Below are 27775 nucleotides of genomic sequence, written 5' to 3' on the forward strand. Positions count from 1 at the left end.
AGAAAAAATTGAAGCTCTCTTGTTTTCTGGGTATTCCATTGTACAACCCTTTTGGCCTCGGACAACTGACTGTCACGTAAAATAAACTTTTAGGGCAAACAGAGTTTAGGTATGTGGACTTCCGGGTTAAATTGTTGAATCTCATTTTACACGTTAGGGAAAAACCTCATTGTAGTTAAATGACTTGGCCAAGGTCATAAAGTGATTCCTTTAAGTACCTGAATGTTGACAAAAAGTCTAGAGCAGGGCCTGGGGGCTGGGAGGAGGAGATTATAGAAGGGGAAAAGAAAAGGGAATTCTTACCTCCTTCCCTCCATAGAGCCATTTTCCATGTTCCAATTATTTGAGAGTAGGAATGAGCTTCCTGGATGTAACTTTAGCAACTGCCTTGATGTCATGGCAGACAGGAACAGAAGGAATTTGGGCAGCTGGTCTTCTGACTGTGGGTCCCAGTGGAATGTAAACCACCGAATGCTTTGTGACCAAGCTAAAACTTGAACCAGGGCAGAAGGGGCAGAGGGTGGGGCTTGGCTGCGAAGACGAACCTGCAGCAAGTAGTGTGTTAATTATCTCTACACCACACCCCACTCCCACCCACAGTCTTCAGCCTTGCTCTCCATTTTGTTCTTTCCTCCTTAGATTTGTTAAAAGAGAAACTGAGGCATATTAAACTTTTTAAGAGCTAGTTGAGGAAAAATCTGTTGGAATTGGGCGGGGCCAAACCAGAGAGGTTGGGAGACCCCCGTCCCACCCATAAGGGCTAGGGGAAAGATTTTACCGAGAAGAGGTGGAAGCCAAGCAAGGAAATTATTCCATTGGCTAAGCTTAAGCATTTACCTTATTTGGAAAAGCACTGTTGGCTGTTGGTGATTGGCTGTTCTTAGGTTCGGATTTCTTAACCTTGAGACATTTCAAGCTTAGGTTTTGGTTTGCTTGTATAGGTTACTATGGCATTAAAGCCCCCTCAGTCTAATGGCGTCCTTGTTAAGTTAATTTAACAGATTTAACACCAAACCTTGCCAAATTTTTATTTGCCAAAATTTGCATAGCCTATCACACTTTGTACAGTTATGTTTTTTTTTTTATTAACCCAACTTTGTGTAGCCTATCACATTTTGTGAAGTTATGTTCATATCCATTCTCTTATTTAATTTTTATCATAACTGGACGTGCCTGATATTAGAATCTCCATTTTACAGATAAGGCCTTTGCTTGACTATGAGTAGATGGGGAGATTGTAAGCAGACAGGGCAGGGGGTCCCCGGAGAAAGAGAAACAGGTATGGTCTTTTTGACAGAAGAGAAGCCAGTTTTAGCCTAAGCCGTTTTGTGATCTCAGCCTGGCCACAATCCTTGCCCTTGAACAGATCTCAGTAATTAATGATCTTAAGGGATCAGAAGAATGCAGAATCAAATGACTAATATCAGGCAAGAGAAGTAACTAGAGCAAAGGTAATATATCAGTTGTAAAGGCTCCCCCTTCTGTTTCAGTTGTAATGATCAGCCTGAAAGCGCTCAACCACCAGATCAACTGGAACCTAAGGGATGATGTTGTTGACCTTTTCTAACCCTCATGACTTCAACTAAAGCTTGGACTCTGTCCATGGCCCAAGCCCTTTCATGAATATGTATGTACTCAGCTTAAAACTTCCCCAATTTTGCTGTTTGGGGAGACACTGCTTTGGGAAAGATGCCCGGTGTTCTCCTTACTTGCTGCAAGTAATAAATCCCTCCTTCTCCTGCTCTTTGGCTTGATTGTGTCTTTTTGCCTGAAACCCACAAGAGGCGAACCCTGTTTTCGGGTAACAGGATGGCTGTAGTTCTGTGACATCCCGTAAATGCTAGAGTTCACGTGCTTTGCTCTGGAACATGAACTACTAGACTAAGTGCTCTAGTTTTCCCCAGAAACTTCATAGAATCTCTTTAGAAAGAAAACCACTTTTTGCAGAAGGGAGGAGGGGGGAGCGGTGATGGAGGAGTGGGGGTTGGGAGGTGCAATGGAGAATACCTGGTGATCTGGCTGTCAGATGTTCTTCTTAGATTGGGGGTTTGGGGGAAATGGGCAGTGGACTGCACAATAAACGTATTTACAGTCAATCAACTTATTTTCATTCCCACATCTCTCATACTTTTACTCAAACCTGACATTTTCATGTCCCAAGATTCTCTGAGGTTTGGCGGGATAGACTTGATCCCTAGAGACCTTGTCCTGTGTCTCCTGTCCTATTTCATTAGTTGCCACTCCATAGCTCATTTCAATATTTCACAAAATTTTTTCTAAATCCAACTGTGTATTCCTCTTTGTTGTATGTATGCTCCATCCCTTTTCCTATACTCCCTTCCTTTTCTTTCTTTCCTTTTTTTAAAAATTTTCATGTTGGTGTCATTGTAGACTCACATGCAGTTGTAAGAAATCATAAAGAGGGATCCCTTGTACCCTTCACCAAGTATCTGCCAATGGAAACATCTCGCAAAGCCATGTTACAACATCACAACCAGGATACTGACATTGGTAGAACCCATTGATCTTATTTAGATGTCCCCAGTTTTACATGCATTCGTGTGTGTGTGTGCGTGTGTGGGTGTGCTCATGTCCTTGCAATTCCCTCAAGATTCATCCAACTTGCAGGTAACAATGTTTTGTTCCACCTTTTTGCTGGATTCGAGCATAATGGGAATTTGAATATCAACTTATCACATGTAGCTTTAGAGAGCCATAGAGCATACGAAAGTTTTTATTTTAAAAAAGAAAGAAATTGGTTCCAAAAATTTTAAATATTTGCCATCACTCCTGAGTTTTTGAATGAGTGACTTGGGGAGCGCTCAAGAATGAACACTGATCATTGTAGGAGCCTGTATTATTGCGATAAAAGCAAGTCATGCCATGCAAAATTAGTTTTCTTATTAAAATATGTCTAGGCTGTAGGACCCTCACTATTAACAATGATCATATCAAACAAAGTGAACTATTCCTGTGGGTGAGATAAAGTCAGTGATGCAGCTCTACTGCATCCTTCAGACCTCATTGGGTTTCTTCTCAACGTGACAGGCATGCAGAGATTTGAATGTGCTGTTCATGTAAAAATGCAGGTAGGTGATGCAGGCTGTATGGTAGCTCCAGTTATGAGAGATGCAGGTCCTTTTCTTGGGTTCACATTCCTGACTGTGTTGTTCACCTCCTGGTCCTGGGTGTCTGCTCCAGCAACTTCCATATCCTCTGCATTTCAGCAAGAAGAAAGGAAAAATGGGGAAACAGAGGGCACTTACCCCTAACAACAGGGTTGAGATGTGACCCTTCTCACCTCCATTCACACCTAATTGGTCGGCATTTAATCACCTACACATACCCAGTTACATAGCATACTGGGACTTTATTTCACCCAATAAAATAATACACAGAAGAGTAAATGTATAAGAATGTACAAATGAATACATATGTAGACACATGAACTTCTCTTTAAAATCCACTTCCTAGAAATATATCTACAGTTCACTGCAGCATAGATTGTGACCATAAAATGCAATATTTTTGTTCAAAAAATTTTTGAATTAGCAAAAAACTTGGGAACAGCCTAAATGTCCTTAATAAGATCAGTTAAATGATTCCATTTATTTTATTGGCTCCAAATCCAATAAAATAAAGGTAATAAAATAATCTTGTTAATAAGATCTTTTAAAGTAGATATTGCAAATGAATATTTGGTATAGTATAGAATGTACTGGAAGATGCTGATATCTTTACGTTTCATGGTCTTCCTACTCCAAGAGTGTGGTGTTTCTTTCCAAATATTTCTTTTCTTTTATGAACAAATTTGATTTTATAGTTTTCTTGATATAGATATTGTACATTTCCTGTTAGTGTATCCTTAACTATTTTATAGTTTTTCTCATTAAGATGACTATATTCTACTACATTTTCTATTGTTTATTTAAGATATATAAGAAAATCGCTGATTTTATGTGTTGGTGTTTTATTCAGTAAAATTACCAAACTCTTATTGCTTTTCATAGTTTAACAGTTGATTCTCTTGGCTGATAGCTGCTATTGAAAAATCACGATCAGATTCCAGACCTGAGCCAGTCTTAGACCCAGAGTTTATCAAATACAGTGAGTCTATGACCTCTTGAGGATAGAAACTATAATGCCATGGGAAGAGTTATACAGCAGCAATTTCTTTCAATCTTCCCACAGAGTGACCTATGGCTGGGATATTCCTTCGAAGGGATAGGAAGAGTTATTGCATCTTGCACCTGACATGTAACATTCTATTATATACTACAATGTCTTTGGAAATAAAAAATAAAACTATAATTATTTGTAGATAGAGTGATTGTCTATTTGCAAAATTCTGAAATCTATTGACAAATTATTAGAAATAATAAGAACCTTACAAAAGTTTGCTGGATCAATATACAAAATATACAAATATACAAAATCGATTAAGTTTCTACAGCAGTTTGTAGTTTGTATTTTCATTTTCTTTCTGACTTTTTTTAATGGACATAAATTCTTGATTCTAACATATTCCATTTAGTCAACTTTTTCTCTTAGGTTTGTGTTTTTGGTACATTTTGTTTAACAAGTCCTACTTTGTTTTCTAAAAGTATCTATCTAGAACTCTTATTTTTGTATGGTACAAATTTGGGATTCATTTTCTTCCTATGTGGTTATTCAATTGTACGACAGCGCAGTTTTCTGAACAAACCATCTTTCTCCATTGTTGCTGTCATAACTCAAGGATCCATTTCTGGATTCTCTATTTACCTGGGATCCATTTATGGATCCTCTATTTATCCCGAATCCATTTCTGGATTCTCTATGCTGCGTAATTGGTCTGTTACTTCACCCCTGAGTCAAAACTATACTGTACTGGGTACAATACATTATAATACGTCACAATGTGTTTATAAGTCTCCTAAGCTAATTCTTCTTCTTAAGTGTCTTGACTATTTTTGGTCCTTTGGTCTTTCATATATATTTTAGAATCAGCTTGCTAAATTTATTAAAGAATGCTCTTAGGATTTATTTAGGAATTAAAAAACTATATGTCTGAAAAATATATGTATATTGAAAATAATTGATATCTTTTCAGTATTGAGTGTTCCTATCTGTGAATATATTATATCACATTTTAAAAGTCTTCCTTCACATCCTTCAATAAAATGTTATCATTTTCCATATGAATCTTGCACAATTTGTTATATTTTTCTTCTTTTCTGTATTTTGTTGCTATTAATAACTTCTTTCTTTCTTTTGTACGTTTTATATTGTTTGTGGTAATATAGACAATCATACATAGATTGTAAGAAAAATGATAATTTCATTTCTATCTTCCCATTGTATATTTATTTCTTTTTCTTATTGTCCTGGCCAGGCTGTGCAGTCCCATGTGGAATGGAAATTATAAAAGTGGTCAGATTTGTCTTGTTTCTTAAGGGAACGTTTTAAAGGAATTATAAAGGGAATGGTTTAATATTTCTTCAAGTTTATAATATTTACTGAATTTGTTTTTAATTCATACTACATTTCAGGTTAAGAAAGTTTCATTCTTCTCTTTAGACTATAATTAATCATCAGTATCTTTATACCCTTTTTGGACAATTAAAGCACCTGAATATTTTAGCTCATTTTGTACCTTTTACTTACAGGCTGTACTTTCCTACAGGATTTTAGTTCTGTCTTGATCTGTTTAGTCCAACAATTAGAATTTATTGTTTTCATTTTCATAATATAAACTTTTGGATTGATCCACACACTTGCCAGTTTTTTACATCCAATTTGCTCTCTAAAATAATTTTCCTTCTTTCTGACCTTAAGTCTTTGGTAATTCTTAGGATAATAAAAATCACTCAATTATTGTTTTCCTGAAAATGGGTGTATTTTACTTTTATCTTTGAAAAGTGGCTTCATTGTATACTCAGTTGCCTAGGTAGACAGGTTAATTTTTTCTCTCAGAACTTTGAAGATATGATTGCATTGTCTCTGGTTTCCACTGTTACCACTGCAGTTCAGCTTTTAGAGGAATTGACTTACTTTGGAAATAATCTGTTTTCTTGGGTCGGAAATCTGGCCACAGTGTGCTTTAGCTGATTTCTCTGCTCCAGGCCTTATAAGACTAAAATCAAGATGTCAGAAGACCTGCATCCCTAACGGGAGGTTTTGGGGGAGAATCTCCTTTCAAGCTCATTCAGGTTGTTGGTTGAATTCAGTCCTTTGAGATTGTAGGACTGAGCTCCCCATTTCTTTGCTGGCTGTCAGCGAGCGCTGCCCTTGGCTTCTAGAAGCCTCTCTGGTCCTGACGCTTACATTTTAGAACAAGCAGCAGCGTGATAAATCCATGTTAGTCTGGAATCTCTCTGACTTCCTCTTGGCTGCATCTCTACTGCCTCTTTTCCATCACATCTCTCTGACTCTAAGCAGAGAAAGTTCTCTGCTTATAAGAGTTTATGTGATCACATGAGGCCCACTCACATGATCCAAGATAATCTTCCTTAATCGCATCTGCAAAGTCTCTTTTGCCTGTAATTTGACATTCACAGGTTCCAGGGATTAGGGTGTGGACGGGGCATTCTGCTTACCAGGTGTGCTTATTGATTTTTTTTTTTTTATAAGCCCTTGTTTCTAGAAGAATTTCTGGGAATTCTTTGAGATCTTGGTTTAAAGTGTGTTCCTTTAGAAAGCTTGCTTTCTCTTGGTGTGTTGGTTAGTGCTAATACAGCTAAATACTTTACATTTTCAACTTGCTGTTTGTTGGTACTGTAAATTCAGGTCCCTCACACACTCGGGCACAGGATTTTGATGAGGAATTCTCAGTGGAGCTTTATTTTCTTTCCCCACCTGCCTGAGTCAGAGGCAAGGTGAGCGAATTTCCTTTTGCAGGATAATTTCTTCTTCTTGTCCAGTTTGCAGATGATTGAGCAGTAGGTGCTGACAGCCATCCTCAGGATGAACATGAAGTCCAGGGCTCTGACCCTGAGGCTCTACCTCTGCTTCTCAGTGTTTATCTCAGAGTGGGCTTCTCTCTCTAATGTGATCATCTTTTACCATAGCCTCAAAAAGACATTCATAAAGACATATTACTTAGAAAGAAATACCACCACCACTACCCCAGTCCCAGGAAATTATCTCTATCTCCACTGCAGTTTGTAAAATCTTAAATCCCAGCAGTAAGATTTTCACACACATAACCTGACCTCTATTTTTGGTCTTTTCTAGTTTTGTCATCCCCCTACCAAAGGGAATGAGTTTAAAAAGAAAGGAAAAAGAAGACCAACTCTCATACCATGAAAACAAGGAGAAAAAAAAGCATCAATATGTTAAAATGAGATGTTTACATTTTAATTTATCCTCCAAGTTACTTTTTAAAAACTTGATTTTTTTTCGATAGATATAAAATTTCAGTTTTTGTGGGTAATTCATGTATGTTCTGAAAGTACTCTCAATTTAGCTAAATTGTTTGGATCAATTTAATATGGGGAAGGCAAAACCCATGATAGTTTTAAAAGATAAAGCTAAAAAAGGAAGTTTAAAGTCAAATGTGTATTTAAAGTCAAACGTGTTTTATGTAATGTGACAGTTTTCTATGTATCACTTGACTCTGTATCAAGTTATAAGTCAAACTTTCAATATATTGAATGTCCATTAATAAAGATTTCTAATCTGGGTTTTTGAGCAGTGGCATTTTTATTAACCTGACTTGGGATGTCCAAAATACTTTTGAAACTGGGGATTAGATCCATTAAACTATACCTTGCTTGTCTAATCAAGAGTAAATTGTAACTTACCTTCACTGATTGAGCTCACTTTAATTGTTCTTGCAAACTGCATACCCTCCAAGCTTAGACATATCACTAGACTCCTTTACTCATTTAGATAACACCTCTGATAGTGGACCCACGCTGGGTTTCAACGGATGACCTTTCCACGGAAACTTTAACCAAAACTCCACCCTCAGATCGCGCTAATGCTTCCATTTTCTGAACAGGTGTCCCGTGAAGAAGCATGTAACTCAGATATGCTTGCACAAAGCAGCAATGACCTCACCTTTTTCCTGCCTCCAATCACCTTCCCCTGAACCCCTGACCTATACTCTTCACCCATAAATATCCGGAGCTCGTCACCTTCGGGGAGGTGGATTTGAGATTTGTTCTCCCATCTACTTGCTTGGCTGCTTCGGGAATAAGCCTTTTCTCTGCTGCCGATGTCAGCATTCGGCTTGCTGAACGTCAAACGAGGCTGCTTCAGTAACACTCTCACCTTCAGATCCCTTAGAATTATTTCATTCCCTTATTAAATAAATATTATGAGCCTGTTATTAAGAGCCTGTATTATTATAAGATCCTCTTATATGGATCTCTGCCAGGAAAAATACGAATCCTTTACCAAGCAAATTATATACACAGATAAGAGCAAATGCTACCAACAAGCTGTTCACAGAAAAGAAAACTATTCCTAGGTCACAAAGTGCTAGCACTATATTGGCCACAGGATTTACAGATATGAGCAAGATCCATAAAGTTCCTGTCCTTATGGAACTTAACTTCTGGTGGAAGAGACCAAAAACAACCCAAAAAGCAAAAGCAAGCATAGCACAATGTCAGGGAGTGATAAGTGCTCTGAAGACAGTGATGGTGCCGAGTCAAGGGAGAGAGTGGCTCAAGTGGAAACGCTTTAGACAAGGTGAGTAGGGAGTGCCTGGCGAAGACGCAGAGACCTGCACGAAGGGAGGGAGGGAGGCTTGTGATGGCCTCTACAGGGAAGAACAAACCTCCAGAAGTATTTTATGACTACTGGAGAATCCAGATCTAAAGACCTGACTTGTGAAATAACCAACAGTAGAAGAACAAACCTAACATTTTTGAAAGATAAAAATCAACTTCCTGTTTTGGCATTACAGATCATGGGATTTGAAAATCACATAGACATAAACACCCTCTTATATGGATCTCTGCCAGGAAAAATATGAATCCTTTACCAGGCAAATTACATGCACAGATAAGAGCGAATGCTACCAACAGGCTGTTCACAGAAAAGAAAAATATTCCTAGGTCACAAAGTGCTAGAAAACAAATTTTCTTCAAGGTTTTGACAGGCTTCTGGACATCTGCAAAAGTGAAAACTGGGAGAAAATCTGCATGATTAAACACTAAACAATGAAAGGAAGTCTCAGCCTGTATCCCAGCCCTGAGATGGAGTGAGCCCTGCTTCTGCACAGAAGGCATTTCCACCAAACTAGACTCATCCACTCCACTCATCTGGTTTGTGGTTTTAGGCCAAATGCACTCTATATAACTCTTTATAAAAGTATATCCATTTTTGAAATTAGTATTTATTGAATCAGGTAGCCTATAGTACAAAATGTGTACTTAAAAATACATGTAATAATTGACAAATCCCACAAGAATTTAGAAGTATGACAATATATTTTCATCCAGATTATGTTTTTCCAGAAATAAGATAGTCTTTTAATTTTCTATTTTTATAAATTCTGTCGAAAATATTGAAAAGTAAAGATAAATATTAAAATATGAATCCCTTTTTTTTGTTTTTCTTAAGCAAAAAGATAAGTATTTTATTTATTCAATTATATGGAAATAAATCTTAGCAAGAATATTATAGAGATAAGTTTTCATACGTGCTCAGTGAAATCTCTAAATTTTTCATAATATTCCACTATTCTCATTTAGGTGTCTCTATTTTAATTTCCAATGAATTTAAAGATAATGTAAATATATCAAAATTAAGAAAATGAGCAGAAACAACCTAATATTTAGAGAATTAGGAAGGCAAAAATTTATATGTGATCAACTTCATATTCTGTTTTTTTTTTCAGATTTTCCTAGATCTACTCCGGAATATATTACAGACTTCATGAAGATGATTTACTGCTTCACACCAAATCACGCTGTGATGACAATTAGGCTGAATGCAAGTTACACAAGAGTTAATGATCAAAGATGGAGGAAACCAGATTCTTGAACGCAGTTTAGTGCATTTATTAAGCACGGGTGGGCACTGTTACTCCTCCTTCCAATGGCTTCCCAATGCTCAGAGGATCCAGGCTAAGCTTGTTAAGCTTGCGGACAAAGACTCTTGAAATTTTAACTAATCTATGTCTCCTGAGAAGTCTCATGTAATTCTTTCCCATAGTGCACTTTCCACTATAGTCATCCAGAATACCCACAATATGAATTGTCATGATTCCTCTCTTTTTTTTTAAACATCTTTATTGGAGCATAATTGCTTTACAATGGTGTGTTAGTTTCTGCTGCATAACAAAGTGAATCAGCTGTACGTATATATATATATCTCCATATCCCCTCCCTCTTGTGTCTCCCTCTCACCCTCCCTATCCCACCCCTCTAGGGGGACACAAAGCACCAAGGTGATCTCCCTCTGCTATGCAGCTGCTTCCCACTAGCTATCTATTTTACATTTGTTAGTGTATATATGTCCATGCCGCTCTCTCACTTCGTCCCAGCTTCCCCTTCCCCTTCCCCGTGTCCTCAAGTCCATTCTCTACATTTGTTGATGTTGTTCTTTCTATCTTATTACTCTTTCTCCACTTGGTAAAATTATTTTCGTACTGTCATACACAATACCAAAGTCATCACTCCTCCATGAAGAAAAACATACTGTTATCATTGTACTGCTTACTATAGGGCTTACCATTCTGTTGTAATTGAATGTTTGCATTTACGTTGCCCCTAATTGGCTTTAAGTAGGGCCCTTCAGTGTGGAAACTGTTTTTTCTCACATTTACCTACCAATTTTCATAAAAAATTAAATATAAATTACATTTGAGAGGTATTTACGAAATAAAGAAATGACTTTTCAAAATCAATATCCCAAATAGAGCAAGAGACATTAAGAATTTTAGTAAGTAACTGAGTTATAGAATAGGTATTAGATAAACTTAATTGTACTGGAACAGAATATGGATTTCTGAAGAGTTCCCCCCCCACCGACTTACTATATAAGTATAGCTTTCAAACATTGGAAAGCAGTCTATTTCTTTATCCGATGTAAGTTTAACCCCAGTTAGATTTATATCTCAGCTGTAGCTGAGAGTTTGGAATCTTCCTCTGTATCAGTAGGAGAAGAGGAAAGAACAAGAAAAGGAGCCTCTTATCCTCAAAGCAGTTTGGAGATGGTGGAAAGGAGGGTACTTAGCAATTCAGCTGAGGAAATGACGAGAAGGAAATTGTTTTGTGTCTCAGGAACTGTGTGGAATTCCAAGATAAGAAAAACAGTTGCTAATTTGAGTATAAAAGCAGGAAACATGATATACTTATTTCCTTTTATGCAAACACAAGTATATGAGGGGTTGTGTGAAAATTATTTTTCTCTTGCTGAACCACAAAGACATAAAATCAAAGTGCTTCTTTTGGACATACTGGCTTTTCTTCTCGCTCTTCTCTTCCTGTGGATATCATGGCTAATAACACAACAAGTTTAGGGAGTCCATGGCCAGAAAACTTTTGGGGTAAGATTTTCTTTAACTGTTTTTAATTTAAAATTAGGATGCAGAGAAATGTACTGCCTAAAACTTATTGAAACATTGGAAATCTCTGAGCCATTTTGTTTATGGTAAATCGATTACCTAAAGTTTTCATAAATTTATTACAAAAAATTTGTTCATATAAAATGTCCATAAAGTGGGCGATGAAGTCGTTCAAGGAGAATCTGGGCAACACATATAGATTATGGCTGGTGTTACAAAATAATGAGAAAATAATAGGAAATGCTAATTAGAAAGCAATAAGAATAAAACTGAGAAAAATTTTGTAAGTCATTGCTGTTCGGAAATTGATAATTGATTTGTTGGAAAATTAAGTTTTATTTGTCTTACGGTTATATAGATTATGTATCTTTTTTAATGAAACTGAGAATTTCTATAGAGATTATTTTAACTTACATCGTCAATGTTATATTCTTTAATTTCCAAAGCGAATCTAAATAATAAATCTGTACTGAAGGAGTGTGATGACATGATTAAATAAGAAATCATATTATGAAATTAGACAAAAAAACTGTAATAGAACAAGTGGAACTAATACCACAAATAACATCATAAAGAAAGCCTAACAAGGGGAAAAAAGGAACAATACAACAGTAGCTTTTGGCTGGGTTCAGACCTGGCTTCTAGTCAGTTAGCAGCAGCAGGATGGAGCTGAGGTCAAAACCACGAGTCTTCCAAGGCTGGAGACACAGGGAGGAAGGGCTGAGACATGAAATTGACACGGATGCTTGGGTTCAGGGAAATTTTAAAAATAAAGGGGGCAAGTTGAGTTAAATCCAGAAAAAAACTTTAAAGGAGATAATGGAGTTTATGAAGAGATCGATAGCCCTATTTACTGGTCCCAAACAAATGTTTCATCTTCACAGAGAACTCTTTTAGACTTTTCGTTGTGATTCCAAGGTACGTTTGGGGAACTATCCGGTGAAAAATGAGCAGTGATGCCGCCTGCTCTGAACAACCTACCTGGTCGTCCACCGTCACAGAAATCTGCATGGAAAGAATTAATTAATTCTTTTTTACCATCAACATTTATGTTTGTTTCAAGTCTGAAAATGAGGGATATTAATAAACATCATAATGTAATTATTAAAAAATTAAGAAAAAGAAAGTAAATTATACTTGCATATTGTAAAGAATGGCTTTGGTAATAAGTTATTCTATGTGGAAACCAATAGACAATAAATCTTTGAATTGTGGGAGTCTTACTTATATAGGTTTCTTACAATACAGTTTGCTGTCCTCCTTTACAGAGAAAGTGAATGTGCTAAACACGCTAAAAAATAGCTAGCGTGTGTTTACCCTAAATTCATCATTGCAAAAATAAGTAACTATATAGATTATTCAAAAGTAAAGTAATTCTTACTGCAAAAAATAATCTGTAAAAGCCAAATCAATTTTTTTCAGGCCATTCAAAGTTAAATTTCAGGTTTACTTAAAGACTTAAGGAAAAACAATCATTATCTACTGATTAAAACATGGATAATAATCATAAAATAAACCTCAATTAAAAACAGAATGTTTAATTGGAGTCTATTTACCAATCCTGAAAATTTTTTTTAATATAGAAATCTATGCTTAAGAAAGAATTCAAACTTATTGTTCCAAAGATAGTTCCTAGTGTTTCTTTATCTTACTTTGTGAATACAACAGAAAATAGATGGAAATAATGAAAACCAGGAAGGGAAGTGTTACCTTGATAAGCATTAACAAAGCCAAACAAATATGTTGAGTAGATATAATGTTATAACGTTTGATGATATGGGGAAAATATATAAAAGATCACATGAATTCTTCTGGGGTTCAAGAAAATATCAAGTGTAAAATGCAAAGATGTAAATGTGAATATATGAAATGTAAAAATTTCCTAAAATATAAATGTTGATCTTTTAAATTTTTATTTCCTTTTTGTATCTAAATTGATATCTACATCACTGTCTCTGCAAAAATATTATTTGAAAATCTTATAAGGTACAGTGCAATACATTGCCTATTGCTTCCAAAATCAATTGTCTGCTTGGCACTTTGAATTCAGAGAAGAGAGAAAGAAGAGTTTAGAAAAGCAAAACTTGTACATTTAACCATATGAATTTCCCAAACTTAGGCTGTATAAAAGTTGTTTTCCAAATATAATTTTCCTGATTTACTTTAATGAATGTTGAAAAATAAGATAATGATACCAGGTTATTACCAATAGTGATAGCTTGAATTTTTTCGGTGATCACCCATTAAACCTTATTAATTAGTGCAAAGGTGGGCAATAAAGTTGGCCTGAGAGTGACAACACAGCTGAAGACCACCACCTTGCATTTCTCACTTTTGCTTTCTTTGATGCATTTCCCGTCCCTACAAACATCCCCCATGAAAGCAGCAGGAAACATAACCTGTGAAAGTTTGCTGCACTCTGCTTTAATGAAATAGACAAGTGGTGTGAAACTTGGTTAATTTTTTGGTATTCAGAATCTTAAAGAAAACCATTTGGTTATACTTCTTGCCTTACCACTTGTGTTTTTCCCTTTTGGCTAACATTGTGAAAAATTGGGGAATTTATTGGCTTAGGAACTTGCATTTATTCACCTCATTTAATCCTCACCAAAACTATAATGTCTGTCCTCAAGAAGATTACACTCTTGGAAGAGATTATGTGTCCATAAATATGCAAATATATGTCTCTACTGTCATGGAATAATACAAGATAATGTACATTAAAATGACAATGATCGTTATGAGTTAGAAAGACAAATGTGGCAGAAATGGTCCCTAAATCCTCCTTAGAAAAAAAAAATGAGGCTTTATCTGTTCCTATAAATCAGATGAGTTTCAAATAGGGAAACAATTGTAGGAAGAACATTGTAGTCATTCATTTTTCCTACATTAGCTTATTAACTCATCCTTCCATCTGTTTATCTATCCAGTTCATTAGTTTACTCAGAAGCACTGACTGACCACTCCTTATATATTAGTCAATACGTCAGGTGTTAGTGAGATAAATAAGGCGTAGTTGGAAATTTCAGGGAGTTCAGGAGAAGTGTTATCAGCAAATATGCAGAAGTAAAAACACACAAGCTGTATTTGTGGAGAAGTGTGAATGACTTGAGAAAGATTTGTGTAGTTTTGAAAGTCACTGTAAATGTTTGACCTGATTTAACATAATTATTTTCAATTTACTTACTGCTTTAGGGGAATTGTCCTTTTTTCTTGCCTCCGCTGCTGAGGACTCTTACCATAAAATTTGCCTCGTATGGTCTGTGCAACATTTGCTAATGTCATGATTTTTCCTTTCTGGTCTACTGGCTCTTATTCACATACTTTTCCTTCTCAGTGGCACAGAACAATGTTGAATGCTCTCCCATCACCCTGGAGCTGTGGGAATTTGGACTGTATATCAGACCCCTAGACCTGGATATACTAATGTCCACACTTCCTCATTCCTCCTCTGCCTTTCAGGGACCCAGAATTTCTCAGAGGGGATTGTCATCTTTCCCATCTGCATCCCTCTAAGAAGCTGGGAATGGATACCAATTTCTCTGGCATTCCCTAAATCAATCTGTAGCTCATCACAGGCAGAGATGGAGTGATGGCCCCCTCTCCAGGACTCTTACTGGTCACATAGTTTATAGCCCTTCTTCTCTCTCCCAAACATCTACTCTTTACGCTGCTTCTGAAAGTTTACTTGTTACGGATTGAATGTTTATGTCTCCTCCACCGTTCTTATGTTGAAGCATTAACCCCCAATGCAGTGTTATCTGGAGATAAGACCTTTGGGTATAATTTGGGTTAAATTAGAGGGTGGGGACGCCATGATGGGGTTAATGGCCTTAAAAGAAGAGGAAAAGATAGTACTCTTTGTCTCTCTGTCTGCGTGTATGCACTGAGGCAAGGATGTGGGTTGTCTCCAGAACCTGATCCCGCTGGCACCTGGATCTTGGATTTCCTAGACCCCAGAACTGTGAGAAATAAACATCTGCTGTTTAAGCCACCCAGTCTATGGTATCTAAAGGACAGCCCAAATTGACAAGGGCATGACTCGTAGACCATGGTTTATTTTTCCCAATACAGTTCATTATAGTAAAAAGGTATGTTCTTGAGTCCTTTAGGCTCTTAGCATTTTGAAACTGCAACAAACAAAAACCAAAACACTTTTCTCTGTCTCACGTTGTCTAGTGATTGCAGTAAAACAATTGGTTTTCAAGACTATCATCTATTCTATGTATTTAATAATCCTATTACCAATTCTAAACATTACCTTTTTCTTTATTCTGGGTATTCTTGATAACAGCCCTAATCCTCTACCAGATAATTGAAATGGAGGATCGTTAGTTGATTTTTTGGTCAATCAAGTGCAGTCAAGGGCAGAAAACCTTGGTTAACAGCTGAAAATTTTATTCTTTAACCTGTGGAAAAATATGTCACTTAGAGACCTACCTCAGCAGTTGGGAGTAAGTTGTTTCCAGAGATGTTGAGGAGGGAGAAAGATTTGCTGACCATGCACCCCAAAGATCTTCTTTATATTTCCTCTTCCCAAATATCAACAAATACTGACTATATTTCAAATTCATATCTTTACTTTCCATTTTAAAAGCTCTTGGACATTTCTTATTAACAGCCTTCTAATTACTTCCTTTATATCAGTTACTTAGGAAGTTTGAATAACAAATGCTTTTCTTTAAAACTGCTGTATCTCAGTTCCATAGAGAGAAGTTTGAAGATTCATCTCTCACTGAACTCCATGCTCAGAGATTATGATTCAGTAGGTATGGAGCAGAGCCTAGAAGAATGTATTTTTTGATAGGTTCCTGACTTTAGAACTTCTGCATCTACATTAATGAGAGAAATTTGCCTATAGTAGTCTTTTCTTATAATAGCCTTGTCAGGTTTTGGTATCAATGTTATGCAGGTTTCCTAAAACAGAGTAGGAATTGTTTTTTATTATCTGGAAACATTTGTGTAAGAGTGGCATTGTTTATTGTTTAAATGTTTGAAAAAAATCACCAGTGTAATTATAGGTAGTACTTTTAATAGGAAGGTTTTAAATGAAAAGTCAATTTGTTTAACAATATTGGACTACTCAGGTATTCTACTGCTTCTTTGATTGCTTTAGGGCAGGAATCGTATTTTCTAGGAATTTGCCCATTTGAAGTAAATTTCTAAATGTGTTAACTTAAAGTTGTTCATGGTCTTCTCTCATATGTTTTTCTAAAATTTATTATGAAAGTGTTCAAATATACAGAAAAATTTGAAGAATTTTACAGGGAATATCCATATACCTACTGCCTGGATTCTACTATTAACATTTTTATAATATTCATTCTATCTACCAATCTGTTAGTTTATATTTCCAAGTAAATTGCAGATATCAGTACACTTCCCCCTAATTAATTCAGCATTTTTTTATTAACAGGAATTCAATATTTTTTTTTCTTTTTAAGGTCAAACATACATACAATAAAATGTGTAAAATGATCAAAAATGAAGTGCACAGATCATAACTGAACATTTGCTGAATTTTGACAAATACATACACACCTGAGTAACCCAAACCCCGATCAAGATACAGAACATTATCTCCAACCCAAAAGTTCCCTAATGACACTCCTAGTCAATCCCTGTCTACATCATCCCCAGAGGAAACCACTAATATGTATTTATTGAAAAAAAATCTATGTATAAGTGGACCTGTGCAGTTCAAACCTGTGTTGTTCAAGGGTCAACTGTGTTTCTATCTTTGTGAGGTCTACTTTTTTTCCTATTTGCTATTACTCTTAGGGAATAACCCTTTGGAAGTCCAACTCAGAGTCTAGAATATTTCCCAGAGTCTATCCTCCTTGGTATTCCCTGAAATCCAGGCTTTGTTTTCTAAGCCTACTGAGATTGCAGAGTTCTACTCAGGTTTTTTGCCTCTTCTGCCTCTCTTTACAGATCACTGTATGAGAGATTTTCTTTTCTCTTAGAATTTGCTCCCTCAAAGTTTGGGTAGGCCTCTGATGGCTTCAACCAGATTTAAAAACATATTTTTGATCTGTATTTTATAATTGGTCCCAGTGGTTTGATACATGTTAGTTTATCACACACAGAAAGTGATGGTCTACCGTGTTCCTTCTGAACATAATTTAACTTACCTTCTACTCTAACAATACTGTTGACTACTTATATTCAGAGTATGACTTATGCCTTGTGACTTTGGTCAAAACTACTTCCAAATCTCCCAGATTTTTACTTGTCCTACAATTGAGTCTAGTTTCCAGTAATCCAGAAAGAAAAAAGAAAATCAAGGGTGGCAGTTAGGCATCAGAAGTGGGACAGGATAAAATTTAGATAGGGCCGTCAGGGTAAGCCTCAATGAGAAGGTGACATGTGATCAAAGACCTGAAGTCACCCTTGTAGATGGCTGATAAAAGAGTTTCAGGAATAGATTACCACAAGCACAAGGCCCTAAATTGGGAGCACAGCTGATGTGTTTAAGGAATGGCAAACAGGGCAGTGTGGATGGAGCTGAATGAGCCAGGGGAAGAGTAGTGATGAGCACAGATAATTGAGATCAAATTGGGAGCATCAGGGAGGTAGTAGAGTAGATAATGAGAAGTTGAATTCTGGCTATATTCTGAAAACAGACCCAATAGGATTTTCCGGGAGATGAGATACACATAGGAAATATTTATTCTTTGTTTAAATTATTGTAATTAAAAGTTTTCTGAACCTTAAATGTAATTCTTCCTAAAAACGATTTTTACTGAAGTCTTATTGTCTGAACCATCCTCCTATATACTCCAGGGTACCAAGAACAGCATAGCCTACTTCAGTGATAGCTAAGCTTAATGATTCTTACAATTGGAAAAGATTTTGTGAATTGATCAATGTTCTGTTGTCAAAGATAAAATCACTTTTCAGATATCAGAACAATTCAACTCAAGGCCACTAGATGGTGACCTCTACTAAATTTTGACACTAATGGACAGAATTCTAGGTGTGGGTAAGATTTATTGAAAACCAGATTCAATATTAGAATCTTAGAATTAGAAGGGACTATAGTGACCATTATCATTAGGCCAGGAAGGGTCAAATGACTTGGGAAAGTTATGCAACCATTAGTAATCATAGCTGTCATTTATTGAGGACTTATGTGCCGGCCTTTTGGTAGTTGTATAGACACAGGTTACAAAATAGGATAACAACACTTAATTTATATGCTATGCCCTGCTAATGTTGGAGTTTGTTCCTTTTTTCCTTTAAGGGAGATCTAACTTTTTTAAGGCAGTCATTTGGTCTTTTTAGTAGCATTATATTGTAATTACGTGAAGTAAAATTATTTCCCCTTGATTCTACATTTTAAAAGTTTCTATTTCCTTTTTTTTCTTGCAATGAACCTTATGCTACTTTTCTCTATAGATTAACCTTTTGGAATATTTTATTTGTCAGAAGAGACTGTGGTAGAGAGGCTCAAAGGGCATATACACTGAGACCATGTATAGGAATGCTTGTAAACTTTAAATTGAAATAGTCGAAATAAATATGTCTCTTTAATCTTATCTATTATATCTGCTTGTATCCTGAGATATTTAGAATCTTCCAGCAGAACCTAGTGGTTACATTGGTTTATACACAAAAGCAAGGACATGTACTTTGCAAACCAGAGTATTTGTCTTTTCACTTTATGTCATACCTGAGTGAAAGCCCCCCTGACCAGTGCTAGTTGTCAATATTCAATTATTAAAATAAATTGTGTTAGTTCTACAACATAAACCTTAGACTCTGTTTCAATATCAATAAAATTAGGAGACTGTGGGACTTCCCTGGCGGTCCAGTGGTTAAGACCCCACACTTCCACTGCAGGGGGCACGGGTTCGATCCCTAGTGGGGAAACTAATATCCTGCCCACCATTCAGTGCAGCCCCCCAAAAAAGTAAGAAATAAAAAATAAAATTAGGAGTGTGAGCTGAAACATTTTTAAGAGTTTGTTTTCATTGAAACCTTGTATCTCTGATTCTATATCTGAAGTTGTTGATATTTAAAATTCTCCAGTGGAGGCTATTGATTTAGGAAAGTATAACTGTAGAGTACATAATACTGCCTTACCATATTTTCCCCAAGTATTTCTGTCTGTAACAGGCTACTAAATCTGGTATTAAATTGATACAGTTTTTATGCATTTTCACTTTCATTTTAGGTTAATATTTTCTTAGAACACACCAAAGAAATAAAGCATTCCCCTAATTGGGTTGTTTGACAGTTAAGTGATATAGTACACTTAAAATAGTGCCCGAGAACTATAAATTAAATTAATTGAATTAGAAATGCATATTACTGTTTACCACAATAATAAAATAAAAATAGGTTTGCATTTTATAAACTATATTCCTCCAAACATCAAAATTTTCTTAATCACAGTTTTAGTGAAACCTTTCTACCTTGGAATAATAGAAGTTCAAATTTAAAAGGAGCTTATAATTTACCAGTGAAGTGTCTACCTAATGCATTATTTTCCTACTCAAAGGTATAATAACATTAAGATGGATCATAATATATCTTTCATTCATCTATTCTAAATAGGAAGACAGAATATCTGAGTGAATTTATTCATATTCTTTGATTAAAGTGTTTCTCACGGTAATCAACTCACGGAATCTCTGGAGTATAAACTAATGAATAAACTCTTTCAGGGACAACTGATGACAATGTACAATAATAAATTATTCAAGTTATGTGCAATATGCCACACAAAAACAAAGATTGCCAAAAACTCACTGAAATATGGTAAAGTTAGGTATTTTTCTTAACCAAAGAACCAAATTTAGCAAAATGCCTGGACTCACATACTTATTTGGAAAGAAGAGAAAGGACTGGGTTTTATGAAGTATTTGAGTAGTTCATGATTTTTATTTATCTCTTTTCTAAGAGCAACTAAAACAGTTTTTCCAGTGAAATCCAGAATTTAGGTAGCCATTACAAGCAACACAAAAGTTAAAGGGACTTTATAATGATTATACTAATAATTAAAATTTGATCCAGCAAATCTATTCTCTGATAAACTATTATGGCATAAAATGGCAAAGACAAGTAAGTATAATAAAGTAAGCAGATGCTAAAATTTCTAAAACATAATTTAATCTGATTATTAAATTACTGCTAGACAATAACATTATCATTTACATCATGGGACAAGAGCATCTAAGCCTCAGTTTATCACCACTACCCCCCTCAACGTCTTATTTCTAGGACATTAGGTGGTATGATACTTTGGAATAATTTTTACATTCTTTTCACTTTGGGTCTCCCATGACCAGGTTCTTTCTTATTCTTACTACAACTTCCCAGATTAAGCCATTATTACTGCATGTTTGAATCATTGCTTCACCATCCTCCCCGTTTCTCTGCTTTCAGTCTACCACAGATGTCACTACCTGCTCCATCTTCATCCTTCCTAATGGGTAATTTTGCTCAAGCCTCTTCTTTGTCCACAGTGGAGAGGTTGAACTTCTTGGAGAAGTACTCATGTTCTTCCATCATCTGACCCCCAACTTATTGCAGGTAAAGTGGCCAATGACCCACTCATTGCCACATCTAAAGGACATTTTTCTTATTTTAAATCTTCTAGAATGTTAACTCTACCAGGACTGAGACTTTATTTTCTTCCCTGCTCTCTCTGTACTTAGCAGTACTTGGTATCTAGTGTGTGCTTTATGTGTTAACAAGTGAATAGTAAATATCTCTGGGGCATCTGGTTGCTAATCAGTACTACCTAAAATTCTCTCCTCACTTTGATTCAGAGCTAGTAATCTCTCTTGTCTCCGTGGACCACCCTAATTAGCCCTTCTTTTTTTCCCTGGTGTTGACTTCCACCACCAGTTAAATTCTGGTCTTCCTGGAAGTTTGTTCTCAACTTGCTTCTATAAACATATTCCTTTCCTTTAGTAGAAGTGCTTTCCATGGATGGTTGAACTCTTGTAGCATGAAGATTCCCAGTTTTGCTTCTCTTTAAGTTCCATATTTATTTAACCCTGAATTCCAAATAGATGTCCCAGGGACACACACATTCCACATCTTCCTAATATCAGCTTCAGCCCCAGTTCTACATTCTCACATTTCCTCCCTGTTTGGATGAATGATACTAGTATCCACCTATCCACCCTCACCTGCCCACGCCAGAACCTGGGAGTCATTCTAGATTCATCCTTTCCTCAGTGTAGCAAAGCGTGTTTTTTTTTACTGGTTGACTTTGTGTGTGTGTGTGTGCGTGTGCGTGTATGTGTGTGTTTGGTTGGGTTTTACTGGTTGATTTTTATTTTTAGAAGATGAAGGTGGGGAGGGATTGTATGTCCTTTGTTTTAAATTTTCTTTTGTTTTGAAGGATCCCCAAGTTTCCCCTCAATCTTGCCTCTTCTTTCCTTTATTTTGTGGTTCCCCCAAAGCACCTAATCTTTTCTTTCTTTCTTATTTTAAACAGCTTTACTGAGATATATTTCACAGACTATGTAATTCACCCACTTAAAGTATACAATTAAATGGGTTTTTTTTTTAATAGTTACAGGGTTGTGTGACCACCACCACAATCTGATTTAAGTACATTTTGTCCTTCAAAAAGAAACCTGTCCCCATTAGAGGTCCCTCCCATTCCCTTCCATCTCATCCCCTTGCCCTAGACCATCACTAAGCTACTCTCCGTCTATATAGTTTGTGTGCTCTGGACATTTCACGTAAATAGAATATAAAATATGAGATCTTTTGTGCTTGGATTCTTTTCTTCCCTATAGGAAGATTACTTTCCAAGACTGCCTCTTCCCATACCTATATTCACTTGTAAGTCTGTTTCCTATAGTCAGCGTGATCATGGACAAGTTCACCTTTTCACTATTTTTACAGTATTTCCAGAATTGCCCTTCTTCTCCATGATAGCTTGTGGTAGAAGTATGAGCGATAATTTACTGGTTTCTGCTTTCCATCATTTATTTATTATTATTATTATTATTATTTTTGCGGTACATGGGCCTCTCACTGTTGTGGCCTCTCCCGTTGTGGAGCACAGGCTCCGGATGTGCAGGCTCAGCGGCCATGGCTCACGGGCCCAGCCGCTCTGCGGCATGTGCGATCTTCCCGGACCGGGGCACGAACCCGCGTCCCCTGCATCGGCAGGCGGACTCTCAACCACTGAGCCACCAGGGAAGCCCCATCATTTATTTTTAATTTACCGGTTTCTATTTTCCATTGCTTATTTTATTTTTAATTAATTAATTTATTTATTTATTTTTGGCTGCATTGGGTCTTCGTTGCTGTCCACGGACTTTCCCTAGTTGTGGAGAGCGGGGGCTACTCTTCTTGCGGTGTGCGGGCTTCTCATTGTGGTGGCTCCTCTTGTTGCGGAGCACGGGCTCTAGCTGCACAGGCTTCAGTAGTCGCGGCTCACAGGCTCTAGAATGCAGCCTCAGCAGTTGTGGCGAACGGGCTTAGTTGCTCTGAGGCATGTGGGATCTTCCCGGACCAGGGCTCGAAACTGTGTCCCCTGCATTGGCAGGCAGATTCTCAACCACTGTGCCACCAGGGAAGTCCCCCACTGTTTATTGTTTAGGTAAATTGAAGTTTGAATTTTTTTTCTGTCTTCTAATTATGCTGAAGGCATGGTTTTGTATATTTTTAGTTGGTCATCTTGTTTTTCTCTATTGTGTTTTAGAAGAAACTTTGGAAAATTCTGATTTACATGGTTTCACTGCCTTGGCAGCCCAGATTTTCTATAATCCCTTTTTTAGATTCCAAATTTTGGGGCACTGATAAGTACAAGTTAATGTGGAATTTTACTGTATTATCAATAAGGCTAATTTTAGGTTCTGACTGTGTTTATTGCTTTTTCCAGAGAAAGCCTAACTCTATGAAATCCCAGTCTCAAGAAATTGCACTTTAAGGCTATGACAATATTATTTTGATGAAAGACATTTTTGAAGAACAATACTGGGTCTAGAAGATCTGTTATAAATCATCTTGTATTTCAGAAATCATCTTCTTAGTATAAAGAATGTATTGCTTAGATTTGACATAAATAGTTGTTTTAGAGGATTTTGATATAAGCATTTGTGATAATTGTGAAAATAGGACATAACAAATATAGTCTTATCACGGGAGATAAATGTGACAATATAAGGTGGAAAGACACTAAAATATATCCAAAAATGAATTATTCTTTTGTATTTGTTAATATTGGTTTGTTTTGTTATTTCTGCATCATAGATTTTGTGTATACAATCATAGATTACAACAAAAAACTGGAGAGAACTTTGGCAATCATAAAATCTAACTCCTTGATTTGAAGAAAGTAATAAAATAAGTGAGTCTAAATAAATTTTATAAAAATCACACAGTATGTTAGGAATAGAGCTGAGTTTGGCACCCTAAATCAGTTATCTTTTGCTGTGTAACAATCCACCCCAAAACATAGTGACTTAAAACAGCCATTTACTTAGCTCACACTTCTGTGGGCTGGCAACTTGGGCTGGGGTCAACTTGACGGATTTTCTGCTGGTCTTCTTTCATGGATCACACTCAGTTGTTGGGTTGACTGTATTTAAAATTCAATGCATACTGAGTTTTCCAAACAGAAATTTTAAAATTATATCCAGATATCAGGAAAAATACGTTGAAATGCACAGAATTTGAGAGAGAAAGACAGGCTTTGGGATAGTGGGAAAATCAACATGGCTTGTGGGTTAGATCATGGGGTAGAGGGTCGGTAAGTGTGGTGGGTGGTAAGGCCAGAAGGGTCTTCTAATATCCAGCATGCCTTTCGATTCAATGCAGGGTCTCTGCTACCCAGTTTTATTCAAGAATATGTTTTTAGTTCACAAGAAGAAGCGATAAGGTAGAATTTCCATTTGGGAATGGCATTTTCCCCTCCTCACAACAGGAAATCTGGACAAATACAAGTTCTGTGAGTTGGAGGATACTGGTGTTATAACAGAGATTCCATGGGGATTCAGGGGACAGGAATTTCAATATCACAAGGGCATGATAACAGCATGAACCAGGTTGGGAACCAAGAAAGAGCTCAGTAGTCTGCATAGGTCATGTCATCAATGAGTCAAAGATATAGGTGAGAGTCCAGGAGTTCCGGAAATATGACATAAATCAGTCAGCCCCCCAGGTGGTTCTAGCCCAGCACTTCCTGTCTCAGAATGAGAACAGGAAGTGAGGCATCATGCAGCCTGTGGGTGGAAGACATTGGTGGGGATGATGAAAGCAGACAGAGGAAAAGGCAAAGTCAATGTGACTATGAAATTTTTTTATCAATTTTTGGCACATTAGTTGCTACCGTAACTCTAAAGGAAATAATCTCTGGACTATATTTGCAACTCCATAAAATTTATGAGCTAAAGAACAGCCTTTTTAAATAAATGAGACTTTTTAATTACTAATTTCTTAAAGATAATAAAATAGCATAAGCAATATGGAATGCTACAGTTAAAAAAATCTCATTTTGTATCCTTTATTCTTTTGCTTTGATAAACGGAAGCATATCCGCTTCATTTATTCATATCCACCTAGCACCATCTTCTATTTCCCAAATCCGAAATCGAAGTTAATCATGTAATCCATAGTAACTATTTGTATTTTGCCTATGTATTTAGTTGGACACCTATTTACAAAGCAAATTGCCTCTTTGTTTTCTTTGTTTCAGAGGGCGTTATAATGTCCTTCACAGTGTCCATGGCAACTGTACTTGTAATTGGAGGATTTATTTGGGCTTTGTTTGTTTGTTTCTCTCGAAAAAGAGCCAGTGCCCCCATCTCACAGTGGAGTTCAAGCCGGAGATCTAGATCTTCTTACACCCACGGCCTCAACAGAACTGGCTTTTACCGCCACAGTGGCTGCGAACGTCGAAGCAACCTCAGCCTGGCGAGCCTCACTTTCCAGCGCCAAGCTTCCCTGGAACAAGCCAATTCCTTTCCAAGAAAATCAAGCTTCAGGGGCTCAACTTTCCATCCGTTTCTGCAAAGTCCACCACTTCCCGTGGAAACTGAGAGTCACATGGTGACTTTCCCTTCATCCAATACCTCCTCCACCATCAACACTTCCCACAGTCTGGGCCGTCCTGATTTCCACTGGTCCAATCACAGTCTTCGGATTGGCCTTTCAACACCAGCCCCACCTGCCTATGAGTCAATCATAAAGGCTTTCCCGGATTCCTGAGTAGGGTGCTTTTGTTTCTCTCTTTTCTTGTCTTTTATTGAAAGGAAATCACAAATAGGCTAAACAGAATTTTGAAGACATGGCCCAAATGCCTAATGAGTTTCTAACCTGAAACGAGCACACACAAGTTGGACATTACAATGTAAAACACATTTTCTTTGAACACATCTTTTTTCTTTGTCTCACAAAAGAATAATATGTTTCCAAAGAGTTGTATATTTATGTATTTTGTATTCGATGTGAGAATTATTAAAGATAGTGATTCTTACCTAAGAATCAGCTGGATACAGTATATATATTTTAGACTAAAATAAAAACTTTAGATATTTGTGATTTACAATCCTCATTTGTTGTCCAGTGTGACTATAAAGGGGAAAAAAATCACTTAAAAGTGTATAACATTTTTTTAAAAAAATTTCTATCCTAAGGCATTTTAATTTAATTTTCTTTAGAAGGACAAGTGCCCCACATCACCATCTTGGATTTTCAATGGATTATATGGACACAAAACGACAGAACATAGGAGATTCTAAAGTTTCTTGATTCCACTCATTTATGAGAAGTGAGGGAAGCAAGTAAAGGACGCTGAACTCAGTGGGTGTTGCAGATCCTATAGTAATTCTGACACTTATTTTCCCCCCAGACTCCTTTTGTGCTTTCCCCAAGAATAGTTATCCACATCACTAAGGCAAAATCCTTGTTTTTACTCACACGGTGATTTAACATTTCTTTACTGTTGTGCTTATATTGCTATAAAAACAACAACAGCAAATCCAATTCATTTGATCTAAAAACAAATTTTAACACTGAGCTTACTGTTTTTTTAAGGGGTAAATTTTATTTCTTACATTTAAAGCTAGCAACTGGGAAAGTGCATTATCTAGGGATCGTCTGCAACTTCACAGACAGAAGGGTTAGTGGGGAGACAGTCTTTCAGCCAAATAGGTGTTACAACCATGAAGAATCCTCCTTCCTGGATGGACTCAGTGGTCATCATCTTTTATTTGCTTCTCTATGAATTTCAACTTCAGCTTCTGTGAAGAGTCTTTGCACAAAGGTTAAACTATGTCAAATGGTCCTTGGTGCAGATAGTTATTTAAGGAGTCCACCTCTACAGGTAGCCACCCTCCTAAAGGAAGAGAGCTTCAGTGGCCAGATGCCTGTGGCTGCCCTTTTTCATTTAAGGACACGAGTTCACAGGATTATTACTCAAAAGACCTGTGGTTTGTTTCTGATATAATGAATATTTAGCTTATGTTGCTGTTTGTTTCTCTGAACATTGGAATTTTCCGTGAAGAAAAATGTACTCTCATTGTAGTTTCTGCAATGCAGCTGTCCCAGCTAATAGTATCTGAATATGGCTCAAGAGTGGAATAACTCTTACTTAATAAAAGATTCTGTATAGCATTTTCTTTGTTTTTTATTTAGCTTACATTTTCCATTGTTCTTCAAGGACAATTATGCTAAAAGATGTCTATAGTAAATGTCTATAAATAGATGCTCTCTAATGCAATATACCTGAAAGAAGAAAGAAAGAAGGAGGAAAGGAAGGAAGGGCAGAAGGAAGGAAGAAAAGAAAAAAAAGCTCGCAGGATAACGAATTTGTTGTAAGCTGTTTTTGGACAAACTTGGCAGTTACCTTATAGCCACGTAAGGTTTTAAGAGATCATTAATTTAGTAACAAGTCTATCTTTTGCTTGTGAGTCATCCTTAATGTTTAACATGAGAAGTAAGTAAAGTGTATGGTTTTTGTCTAGAATTTATGCTGTGAGTAAAAACTGCTTTATGTCTCTCAAACGAGGAAAATGAGAGCAGAAATCCCCTGGGTATTTAACCATCTGGCAGAATTATTGCCTCCTCTCTCCCCAAGTTATGAAACAATTAAAATGAGTATCTTGTAAAAATTGTGCAATGTATGAAATGTGAAATTAAAGCAAAAATTGGAGACTTTTTTAGTTGTATTTGTTTTATTTGAAATATTTAGTTGATTACAGAATAAAATTAAACTGGTGTCAATTTCGATTCAGAGTTTATTTATTGAATAGCCTGTGACGATTTCCTATTTATTTGGTATTTTAACTCAGTTAA

At 36.4% G+C, this 27775-nt stretch overlaps 1 protein-coding gene across 1 annotated transcript; it reads left to right on the forward strand.

Moving 5' to 3' along the window:
• The first annotated feature begins 11318 nt into the window (after positions 1–11318).
• MYCT1 (MYC target 1) lies at positions 11319–27703 on the forward strand. The gene is made up of 2 exons (XM_082669154.1): positions 11319–11485; positions 25176–27703. Exons 1-2 carry the CDS (start codon positions 11434–11436, stop codon positions 25685–25687), a joined length of 564 nt encoding a protein of 187 aa, XP_082525280.1. The 5' UTR covers positions 11319–11433; the 3' UTR covers positions 25688–27703.
• The last annotated feature ends 72 nt before the right edge of the window (positions 27704–27775 follow it).

Source organism: Grampus griseus, assembly GCF_964374135.1.
Source record: "Grampus griseus genome assembly, chromosome: 13".
Taxonomy (NCBI): domain Eukaryota; kingdom Metazoa; phylum Chordata; class Mammalia; order Artiodactyla; family Delphinidae; genus Grampus; species Grampus griseus.